Source organism: Gymnoscopelus braueri, assembly GCF_963280865.1.
Source record: "Gymnoscopelus braueri genome assembly, chromosome: 19".
In the NCBI taxonomy this organism is placed as follows: domain Eukaryota; kingdom Metazoa; phylum Chordata; class Actinopteri; order Myctophiformes; family Myctophidae; genus Gymnoscopelus; species Gymnoscopelus braueri.
This window is the reverse complement of record NC_137621.1, coordinates 20,253,329-20,265,507: the sequence shown is the minus strand read 5'-3', so window position 1 is coordinate 20,265,507 and position 12,179 is coordinate 20,253,329. Positions and strand designations below refer to the sequence as shown.

General features: G+C 40.8%; 1 protein-coding gene across 2 annotated transcripts; it reads right to left on the bottom strand.

Moving 5' to 3' along the window:
* Positions 1–82: 82 nt before the first annotated feature.
* Positions 83–7,755, bottom strand: dhrs7 (dehydrogenase/reductase (SDR family) member 7). 2 transcript variants are annotated; one of them, XM_080413626.1, is made up of 7 exons: positions 7,578–7,755; positions 5,961–6,113; positions 5,467–5,573; positions 4,661–4,900; positions 3,471–3,593; positions 2,048–2,263; positions 83–878 (listed from the first exon to the last, which is right to left on the bottom strand). In XM_080413626.1, exons 1-7 carry the CDS (start codon positions 7,705–7,707, stop codon positions 837–839), a joined length of 1,011 nt encoding a protein of 336 aa, XP_080269752.1. In that variant the 5' UTR covers positions 7,708–7,755; the 3' UTR covers positions 83–836. The 2 variants fall into 2 exon arrangements, with proteins under 2 accessions (XP_080269752.1, XP_080269753.1); XM_080413627.1 differs by having other exon boundaries at positions 5,467–5,555.
* Positions 7,756–12,179: the final 4,424 nt, after the last annotated feature.

The window sequence follows — 12,179 nt, the reverse complement described above, 5'->3', positions numbered from 1 at the left end:
GTATTTGTAACTCACTATACATTTTTACTAATCTCAAAGTGTTACATTAAAAATCAGGGTATACATGGTGCACAAAAGGGTGTATGGATGAGCAGTAGTTATGTAGTTGTGCAATAAAAAAATATATTTATTTGACAGCTCTTAATATAATTCTAGTGCAGTGCCTGTTCTGGGTGTGGCCGTTTGGAGCGGGCGTTTACTTGGTCCCCGTAAATTCTGCTTGCAGCGTTCATATGTTCAGTACCACTCATCTGATTGAATTCGATTTCGCACTCAACGTTGCACTGCCTTGGGTCCTCAGCAATATACCTGCCAGGTGTGACGTTGATCAGATGTTGAGATACATGAAGGACATACAGAGATCTATCTATACATTCCAGGAATCTTTATGTATGTATGTCTTCATTGCTGAGTAGCCAAGACAGTGCAGTGTTCAATCAGATTAACGATTCTTCAGAACCGGCCAGCTGCCTACAGATATGCGTATCTCTCACGTACCATTCATCTGATTCACCAAACACGTGAAAGGTGTTCATCGCTGAGGTCCCAATGAGAATGCCACTCGGAACACATGCCCGCTACAAAACGGGCACACTTTCTGAACGGGTACTGCACTAGTTCCTTGAATTTATAGAGAAGATGTCCTTATGTTAAACCCACTCTCCATTCACCCAAATAAAATAAAAAGATGACAACATGGGTTGAAATGACAATTGATCAATTTATCTTTTGCCATGTTAATAGAGCTTTAACATTCTGCAGGCAAAAACATCTTAATAACGATAGTTATTATTAGGAATGGAATGAAATGCTGTTCCCTCTTTGATGTATGGATTTCAGGAGGTCTTAGGCTTCGTGAAGTATGCTGAGTCTGCATCCTGCAAAAGAAGAACCTTTTGTAAGGATTTATGGTGTAAATAATAGTAGAAATAACACTTCTGCAACAATACGGAAATACACAACTTTCATTCAATGTGAAATTGCCCTTAGCTTACTATATAATGTGTAAAACAATAATAGAATCAGCAGATTTGCTCATCGTACTTGAACTTGTTTAGCAACTCTTAGAATGGAGTAGTGGACTGTCCATCAGTGTGGTTGTTTTTATTTTACAAAGAATTAGGCTTAAACCACATCAAAATATCGCTATGTATGCGATGTTGATATAATAAATCCTGCCTTGAAGACCTGAGTTGTAAAGAGGTGACCCAGCACTAAGTTAATATTTTTTATTTATTTAATTTACACATACAGGTGACATTTTCCATTTCACCACGTCATTAACAATAGGGAAAATCATAATGAAACATGTAGTAATTATGAATCTTCTTTACATTCTTAAAAAAAAGTATAGTCAGAGCCCATAGCTGCCTGAGTGAGAGAAAAATTGTGGCAGCACATTCTCACCTCAGATGTTCTTAGATACGTATTTTAGTTTACTGTTTGAGTTTTTGAGTTTTTATTATTATTTTTGTATGTTTCAAAATGACGCTATATGTGGAAGATCCCAATGTACCGCTCTTCCTGCATTCACCAACTTGTAACATTGTCCTGTGTGACACTTAAATATCTGGCCAGTTGGAACATGACCTTTTTTGTGTGGCCCTCAGCTGTCACTGTCCAGCAGAGGCCACCAGTGTGACAGAGTGGCCACCTCCTCCTCCTCCACCTCCTCCTCCTCCTCCTCTTCATCATACTGAAGCAAGGTCAGTAACAGCTGAGCCCCCCTTGCTGTTAAGAGACAGCTCTAGTCTAAATATGGTCTGCCACGGACTGCTTTACTCAAGTATTTTCAGACCATTCACAAGGCTAGATATAGTCTAAACCCAGGTCTGACTCTCAGTACCTGGTTCTCTACATAAATAGTTTCAAAGTCTGGACTCTGAAAACAGGGAAGTGCCTGGATTTATTATGTATAACCAATTGAAAGGGAAAGTATCAAGAGATAAGTCAATATGAATCTAGTCTGATGATCAGACTCACTTTATACCAGGTTAACAATCTTCATCCACTCCACTGAAATGACTAAAATAAGTTATATACGTACCACACCAGCTTTAAAATTCTTCACTCTTTTTTTGCCCAATTCATTTGTGAGGAACCAGGCCCAAGTGGGAGCATACTGCCACAGATAATAGATCAAGAGGAATGGTTGATTGGCCATCCACATTTCCTGGACACCGTTGGCTATGCCCACCAAGGTTAAGCGCGCACAGCGGTTTGTGGACATCTTGTGCATCTGGTTCCCTGCTTCGGGTACAGACTTTTGGTAAAGAAAACGAAGAGCAGAGGAAACATGTTACTAGCGCCAAATTACAAATTGAACATGAAAAAGCCTTGTGTTTAAAAGATCTAGTGACCATAGCTTCCAGACTGATTAAGTTTAAGCCTGAATTTGAGCATTAAGACATGATCTCCGGTGCAGCTGGGTTGTTCTAGTATGTCTATTATGAGAAACGTCCATTATTGTTATTCTTATTTTTGTATGTACTTCTCATCCTGTCATTACAGTGATGGTATAGTATTTGTATGTTAATATATTATTGCTATTCTCTTCTGTCTTATGTGGGCATTTCATACAAAATGTAAGTACGTAATTATTTAATGTATGCCCTGAAATCCTGTATAAAAACTGAAAAAACATCTAGTTAGCTTTGTGATGAATACATATACAGTAGATTATCACGTGGGCATTCATCATTGCCCAAAGTTATCCAGGTTGGCTAGAACAAATGCCTGGGCGATCATTTGTTTTCATCATATATCCATAATACATTTAGTTACAATGAGAAATTTTAATTTGATCAACGCAACAACCGTGGTGGCCATGCTGAGGTCCTTCCACAGCGAGGTTGCGCACAGTTTCAGTGCACAGTGGTACTTTATCTTGCACTGATTGGTCAGCTACTGCTATAATGGTCAGCTGCTGCTATAACAGTCCTAGGGCTGATATCAGTTATTGCCCTCTATGTCCTTTTATTTTCGCTAGGCCCGATAACCGTAGGGATTTGGGAACAATACCCGTTGGGAACGCATGACCCTCGGTTATGCAATACAAGTTGACAGAGTGCGGTAGTCACGGTAGTACAATAACATCAGGGAGGGTTCTCCCTATACTATGGGCATAAAAGGTATTATCATTGTACTCATAGCCACTTGGTGGCCAGTCTATGATGTCAGTTTTATGACATCAGGGATCTCCACATAAGGGCATAAATGGCACACAGACAGATACAGAGATTTGAGGATTTTTGCTTCTGGACAACCACTTATCCGTCTAACTTCCCATGTACAACATACCCTAAGGTCCTCTGTGATATACATGCCTAGTTTGAAGTCCATCGGTCACATGATTCTCGAGTTATGCGAAAGACAAACTGACACGCACAGATTTCGTACATTTATAGATAGATTTAATCACAACCTCACCCAGGGCAAATAAAGTCTTGTTATGTAATAAAGAACATTACCTTTCCCAGTTCCTCTGTGAAGGAATTCTCGACAATCTTTGACACCACAGGTCCTGGACACACTGTGCTGATCAGTATCTTTGGATAGTCAGTCAACTCAGTACGGAGAGAATTGAAGAAGCCCTGTAGAATGGCATCAGTCAACAGAATGCCCTCATACATATAATTATGACCCATCAAGAAGGAATCTAAATCGTTTTAATCAGTTCCACTGTGATGGCATTTTCCATTACACAGGAAATATTCTAACTGTAGTACATAGGATAATTACATCACATCCTGTGTTATTAGAGGGATAGTTCACCCAAAAAAAAGTTTTCTATCGACTAGCCACCCCATGGAGACTTTAATTCATGGATATTTTTTTGTTTTTGTCGCCTTCCTAAGCCTCAATCATTTGATGACCAGCGGACCGGTAGGCAGCGGTTCCGGTAGGAGACACAAAGGAGACTCTTTGTGTCTCCTACCGGAAACACTGCCGGTCATCAAATTATTGGCTTAGGAATGCGACAAAAACTAAAAACAAGGGAACCAGGGGACCTGGTACTGCCAGACCCCTAGTGGTTGAAATCTGAATGGCCGGAAATCTGAATGGTTTCTAAACTACGTCACGCTAAGCTTGGCCAATCAAAAAGAGGGACATGTAAGAAAACGTTTTCGTCCATATATGGACGAAAACGATAGCAAAAGGGGACCGACGAAGCCTCATGTAGGCCTGACCCCCTGGGTCTGGCAAATATCCATGAATTCAAGTCTCCATGGGGTGACTAATCGATAGAATAAAAGTCATTCTGGGGGTGAACTATCCCTTTAAACGGCCAGGCGACTGGCCTTAGCTGAGAGGGTAGAGACTCAGGACACTGGGAATTGGAAGGTCACTGGTTTGCCCTCAGTCCACCCAGTCTATGTGTCAGTGTCCCTGAGCTTAACCCCTTGACACTTAACCCCTAACTGCTCCCCAGGTGCCAAATGAATGTCAGACACTGCTCCTATAAGTTAGGATGGGTCAATTCTATCTATCTGAAAACATACCGTAGCAAATACCCCAACAACAACTAAAGGGGATACAAAAATATTTGTTGTGTAAAACTTAAAATAAATCATAAAACATTTTTCTTGATACAAAAACATAACCATGATTATTTATAACTAACTGTATATGCTGCAAGTGATAAGCAGTCTTCCTTCACCTGAAGAGCATGTTTGGTGGCGGAGTATCCAGTTGCCAGGGGTGCCCCAGCGATGCCAACTACACTGCTCACAGTCACAATACTCCCAGTCCCTCGTTGCGTCATGTGAGGCAGCACCTGCTTGGTGAGTGAGACTGTTCCCAAGAAGTTGAGTTCCATCAAGGCCTGGTACACGTCCACATTGGTCTCCAAGAACAGAGAGCGTTGGCTACGGCCAGCATTATTAATCAGGATGTCAATCTGAGTGACAAAAAAAGCATACATAGCAATAAGCACCAGTGAGTAAGACAACTAGAATGATTCTGATGACCGGTGACACAATATGGTTTGGTTGACCAACCAACCGGCGGCATTTATTTGAATGTTATCGCACTGTCCTCCTAAATAATAAATACAATGTTCAGGTATGTTATAATGAGTTTACTGCAATCTCTGTGATATATTAACACATTGATTGCCTAGATCGAGTTAACTCGTTTTTAAGAATCCATCGCTTGATTGCCTAGATCGAGTTAACTCGTTTTTAGGAAGAAAAAAAAAATTCAAAAAATTTTTTTTTTGACCCAAAGACCAAGGAGATATGATTTGTCGAAGATCTAGACTCCCATCCACTTCCTTGTTAACTTAAAACTTAAAAATGTTGTATCTCAGCTCCTGAGTACTTTTTTTTTTCAATGTAAAAACCCTGGCATGAAAATGCAAAAAATCTGAAATAATTCTGGCAATCAATGTGTTAAAAACAAACTACTGCACAGACAAACAACTGCATTATAAATTATCAGCTGCAATAGCTTCAGTTGCCTTACATTGCCAAAGTGCTGGATAACAGCTTTTGTTTTTGCCTCGTGGGATGTCCTCTCGAGCAAATCAAGGGGAAGAACAAGAATATCCTGATCTGATAGGTTGGAACACTCTTTAGGGATAAGTAATTGAGAAAGAATTACATAATGGAGAAGAATCACATACTGTACACTGTTTAAAGTACTACAACAACTCCCTCACTATATATATATATATATATATATATAATATAATATAAAGAGAGAGAGAGAGAGAGAGAGAGAGAGAGAGAGAGAGAGAGAGAGAGAGAGAGAGAGAGAGAGAGAGAGAGTGAGAGTGAGTGAGAGTGAGTGAGTGAGTGAGAATGTTTTATGGATAGTCTAGTGCAATTTTACTGACAGCGCACAACAGTGTGTGTGTGGTGTGGTAGATCATTTTCTGTAGATTTCTGTGAATTCACTTTAACACATGTAGGCATGTTTTTACAAAGGCTTTGTTTCACCAAAAATGTGTTACTCACCCAAACAGTGACTTTTAACCTTACTGAGCTCCTCCTCCCGACGAGCAGACAGAACCAGGCGTGAGCCACACCCTGCCAGTTGATAGGCCAGCTCCTCTCCAATGCCACTTGAGGCTCCGGTGATCCATACCACCAGCCCTTTCAACTTGGTCTCTGTGGTTATGATTTTATACAAGTTAATGTTTGCATATGTATTTGCTTCTCAACTGTCAAAATGTAGTACTGTTTTGAAGTGAACCAATTAAAAGGCATAATCGCCCAAATAATTTCTATGTAGTAGTAGTCCTTGAGAGAAGTCTCAAGAAAGACCACATTTTTGTCATCTGAGTCTCGCCTACAATTTCATAGGTCAGTCTCACTATGTCCTTTGGTCCAGATAGTCCATGAGCCAGAGCCCGAAAATTGAGCAATGATTATCGAAAGAGTGGGCAAAACCATACCTATATTAAATTGTTTATAGTGTCTATATAAGTAAATAAATATATGATAACCTTTCCACAGGAGCAGCTTTTTCATATTTATCACACATTTTGTTATTTTCCCCATACGTACATGCCAGGTGAAAAAATTACAACATTTAAAAAATAGTTATCATAATGAAACTTCCCCAGTTGATTACTTACATGAAGACAATGATTTATCGTATTACGTTTTCTGAAATTGTATATTTAAATATGCAAATTAGGCATTTATTCCATGAGCCAGAGCCCCAAAATTTAGCCAGATATTGAATATTCCCTCGTTAAAAACCTTTGACTCCAACATCTTAACAAAATGAAATAAGAATGTTGACTCTGGCTTTGTCCAATGTTCCAATGTTGATTCTGGAAAGTTATGCAAATTCGGGCATATTTTCCTAATGCCTAATTTGCATATTTAAATATACAATTTCAGAAAACTTGTAAAACGATAAATCATTGTCTTCATGTAAGTAATCAACTGGGGAAGTTTCATTGTGATAACTATTTTAAAAAATGTGTCATTTTTTCACCTGTCATGTACGTATGGGGAAAATAACAAAATGTGTGATAAATATGAAAAAGCTGCTCCTGTGGAAAGGTTATCATATATTTATTTACTTATATTGACCCTATAAACAATTTAATATAGGTATGGTTTTGCCCACTCTTTCGATAATGAGATCTTGTCTGGCTCATGGACTAAGAGGACTCAGGATTTACTGAGATTTACTGCTCTCAATATAAGTGTGCTGTTGGTTTTGGTTATTACTGACTGCAGTCAGTGTCCCCATCAGGTTCACCAATTCTATTTTCTAGCTATAGAATGCATGCAGTGATGGGCTTTCTGTGCAAACCCTGAAGCTTTGCCGGATCCACACTCTGTTGAACTTGTTACAAAATGATCATTGTCAGGTTCAGGAAGTTCAAGTTCAAGGTACAAGGTCCACTTGCCAGTAGAGTAGCAAGCAACCGAATCAGGATAAATGGGTGGCAACGTTGACATAGGGTAAATTAACTTTTAATAATAACAAAAGACCGTTATTGTGCTAGTGACTGCTATGGTGTAACACATGGAATATTGACATTGTGTGCATGAACCATCAGTAACAGTCAGCTGATCATTAAAACAGTTATAATAACGGCGTCATTATCATACCAGGTTTTGTTCCTGCAATGCATGCCCATAATAGAGTGAAGTCAGCATCCGCAAAAATGAAACGCACAAACTGAACCACAAAGTAAAGTGATATACAATAGCACAATGCAGAAATAAGGCTACAATCCATCTAAAAAGAGTGTGTTGCACGGTGCAAGAATCTGAGTGGTGCTGGATAAATAACGCGGATGTTATGTATGCATGGGATAATGTGTGGAGCCAGTGTTGCCATATTTTGTGAGAGAAATAAGCAGCCAGGTAGGTCTAGGAAAACAAGCCCCAAAGAAGCAACATGAGTATGAGCCACATGAGCACTTTAAACCATCGGCTATTTGAAAAGAGCTGATCTACAAGCTCACAACGCGTCGCGATTTTTACAAGCAACTTTACAGAAAAATAAGCCCAAAGTCGCTTATAATAAGCTGACATGGCAACACTGTGTGGAGCGCAAAATAACCACGTCACTTCCGGTGTGACGTTATGAGGGCAAAAGCACGTGTTTATGTCAGTCTCACTGGCGTTTTAAAATATTTGTCATAATATGTAAGCATGTAATGAAATACAGACGTTTAGAAAATGTTTTGAATTAATTAACTAAAAAGCTGTTTTACTTAGCTATGGTGTGTAGGCATATGCACTGCAGCCTTCTTGTTGGCAGCCTGAGCCATGGGTACTCTTGTCAAAAATAGACAATATTAGCCTTTAGACCTCCCTTATCATTGTCACATTTTATTATGTAAGCGATGTGTTCTGGGTAAAGTACTAGAAATGCAATTGTAATTACCCATACCAAATAACACAAACCATCTTGGCCATTAGCCTACTTGTCTAAATTCGGGGAATAGCCATATATTTACAGGTTTTCATCACACATGCTCATATTTTTTTGCATATCTGATTAGTTGTTTATCCTATCTATTCACTATATCCACCCTTTGCTTTTACATGTGTGATCAATCATGATGTCTCATGATACAGTCTGTCTTTTTTGTGTTTAATTTTAGCTTGCTTATTGAAAAGTTAATGCAGACTGCAGAGTACAACTTTTTTCAGTCCATGCTGTAGTGAAAGCGATGTGGTAGAAAGAATATAATTCTTGTGAAATAATGCATTTTCATGTGCATATTATGTATATTTTTCACTATTGCACTAAATGTGTGGCCATTCGCCATTCAACATGAGTGTAATAATTGATCTGTCACAAGTGAAGGGGTGATATGTTACCCAAACAATGGCTTCAAGTCAAGGCTCTGTACAAGGTGGATTATGATTATTATGATTCTGAATTGAATTATAACAAGAAAAATGTGCTCCCTGGAACACAGGTCCCCACCAGGCCAGGTGGTAGAAGTCAATCTTAGCCAATCAGGATGAAATGTGAAAAATGACATGACTAGCTTATAGAGATACCGATTTGCGATTTGACAAAATCTGTAGGAGTAATATCGAAAAATATGTTTAGCAAAAATCGTCCTCCTGGTGGTGCAATAATAGGCCAATGTGAAAAGGGTGGCATTTCTTCCTCGGCCTAGTGGGAATGAAGTTTCACGGCAATCGGACGCTGCATTCATAATTTTAGGCATTTTGTTCAAAACGGGCCACTCCTGCAAACTTTGGAAGCCAATCTTAGCTAATCAGGATGGAATATAAAATGGACAGCTACGTCTTGACTATAGAGATAATGTGTATCAATTTGCGTGATGTTTTTGACAAAGTCTGTATAAAAAAATAAAATTGGCAAGAATCTTCCTGCTTCCTGGTGGTGCCATAAGGCTGATGTGAGAAATTGGGGCAGGGGTTCTGCTCTGGCATCCAGGGAGTGTGCACAGTTTCACATCGATCGGACCAACAGTGCCGGAGATTAGCTGTTGATGTGCCGTACACGGTCTGTCGCACTTGGTTCAATAAACCCTAAAGTCCAGTTTATAGACGACATACACAGAAATTACCTTTTACATGCGCAAGGCATCTTTATTGACAAACAAGGGAGATTCCCTCTATACTATGTGAATAAAAGAACAGCAAATTAATGATATTAAAACAATACGACCTGATATATCACGAAGGCAATTCGCTCCACATCTAAGTCTGCATGCAAACAAGCGTTCGGTTGAGCGCCTGGAGAATTCTGAAGTTCTTATCTATTACATTCAGTATATCAACGCTGTGGCTATCAAGGCCTGTCTTCTGACTGCACTCTATAAAGTAAAGGTTGACGGCCCAAGGTTCCACAATGGACCATCAAGCCCTCCTTGGGTACGAATTTAGTACCCACAACACAAGATTAAAATCTGATCAATACATTACAGCAAGTCTCCACTAGTATAACATGTTTCATGTTTAAAAAATCAGGTCCCATTATTCTCTTTTTGAGTCATGTGAGCCGAGGAAAACCCTTTTCTTTGAAGGGGAAACTCTGAACTAGGCTGGGGCAGTCCCAAACCTACCATCTGGACATGAGCTCTTATTGGGGACAATTACATCATTTGATTCCATATTGCATTGCTAAACTTAGGGTCCCTCAGTGGGGCATTCCCACTGAGTTTTCCTTTACAAGCAACTATTCTAACATGTGTAATATATATATATATTTAAAAAAAAAAAAATCATTTATCTTGTTCTCTGTGTGCATTTTTGGTTTCTTCTCCAATTCCTCTGGTTGAGGTGGTCACTTTTCCGAGCCCGGAGGAGGAGGTTCCGACAGAGCCCAAGACTAGGCCCCCCCCCCAACCCATCCAGTGCCATTAACAAATGTACTTGGCACTGAATGAGCTAAGAGACGGAGGTCCCACTCCCGAGCCCCCGGGTCCGTACCCTCCTGGGGCCTGAGACCGGAGCCCCCCGTATTATACACAGGGGCCCCAACCCCCAAGCGCCAGTCAGATCCGTACCCTCCTTGAGGTCGAAAGTCGGGGCGTAGATATTGTGCAGGGGTGTTCTTCGTCAAGTTCAGCATGGGGGCCCAGGTGGCAATATAATGTTTCTGTGGTGTGTAATGGGATCACTCTGTCACTGCTCTCTTATCACTTGCCATTTGCGAAGGGCAAGACAGCCTATATTTAATGTGCCTAAAGCTGCCAGGGAGATCGCTACGATCAGATTATGTCCCCCAACATTACTATCAAAATCAAAATCAAAATTAATATGTATTCTGGGGTCGTTCAGTGGCCTTGGGCAGCATAGATGTACCCCATGAAACAATGGTATGTTCCTGTCTGGCTGAGAGTGATATTGGTACTACTCAAATTAAATGTGTAGTGTCCCTCCTTTATCTAAAAAAAAATTGGGTGGGTGTTTGATGGTGAGTCTTTGATCTCTATCATATTATTTCCCTCCTTGACCTGACACCCGGCAGGGCACACAGCATAGGAATGTGCAGAGGCCAGGGTGCCACCCTCCTTTACCTTTTTTGACATACACAACAACACATACCATACACAAAATGTAATTGGAAACACAACAAAACAACTTTCCTGTGCTTTATGCACAGGTCAATTGACATTATTCTCGGGCTGTACAAGATTGTACAATTCTCTTCTGCAACCCATGACCTGTTTCAGAGAACTGGAAGGTTAACGACAGCATACCCAACCTTAATCACACCTTGGTCAATCAGTGGTCACATGGTAATTGAAATAAACGTTAGGTCAATGATGAGCAAGATGCTTGGATACATTTTACACCGCATGGTTGCTGATGTAAAGTATGACCTCTTTTGAAACCAAAACCCGGCATGTTCTCATAATGTAAACCAAACGCACTGACCATTAACATAAGAGGGAGATATTCTGAGCACCACACACAAACACCTCACTTCGCTGTATGTGAATCAAATCAAGCCAGAGCACAAAAGGAGCCAACACGCACACAGCATGTTTCCGTTCAGTTAACTAATTTGACATTGGCCTGTATAATTTAGTTTAATTTGAATATATATATAGTTTGATTGTGGCATTCTATTTAACACTACACATTACAACAGTTTCACTTCAATTTGGTTGTTTTCTCTTTTTCACTTAAGTCTTTCGAACCTCCCCACCGGGGCGCAGTCCCAGGCTAGACCCCTTTCCACTTGAGGTCTACATCCAGGTCACCCTGGATAGAGAGTTCAAGTCTCCTGCTTCCCGGCGTCTTCTTTTCAAAGCCCACCGATCACAGGAGCATCACTTGCTTAGTAACTGTAGCACTCCGGCGGTCGCTTTCAGCTTGTGATGGCCTGACTGTACATTGAGCCGAACGCAGCGACCACACCCGCCTCCTGTCGGGGAGCACGCCATGGAATTAATGCTTTTTGCGATCCGACCGGCGGGTGACCCAGTCGATAGCGATCCCTTACCCGTAGGCGTGGTTGGCGCCCCAGGCAGGAAACCGACGGTCTTGTCCTGGCCCCGCTTGGCTACGGGAACCAGAATATTAACCGTTTTCACCCGCCTTGCCTGTAACCGGTGAGTCACGCACTCCCGTCCGGTTAGGTGTGGACTGTCATCCACGTACCATGTGCTGCCAACCCTAGGAGAGAGCGGCAGTCGGCACACCGACTAGACGGAAAACACAGCTAGGATGTTGATTCATCCTTGACAGAACACGAGGGCCTTCAGTCTC

Excerpts from the sequence above, each read along its gene's own strand:
- dhrs7 (XM_080413626.1), bottom strand. The coding sequence starts at position 7,707 with ATGGATTGTAGCCTTATTTCTGCATTGTGCTATTGTATATCACTTTAC. Across the intron at positions 3,594-4,660 it reads CCACCAAACATGCTCTTCAG|GGCTTCTTCAATTCTCTCCG; the intron begins GTGAAGGAAGAC and ends GCCATTCTACAG. Across the intron at positions 2,264-3,470 it reads TCACAGAGGAACTGGGAAAG|TCTGTACCCGAAGCAGGGAA; the intron begins GTAATGTTCTTT and ends CTTTACCAAAAG.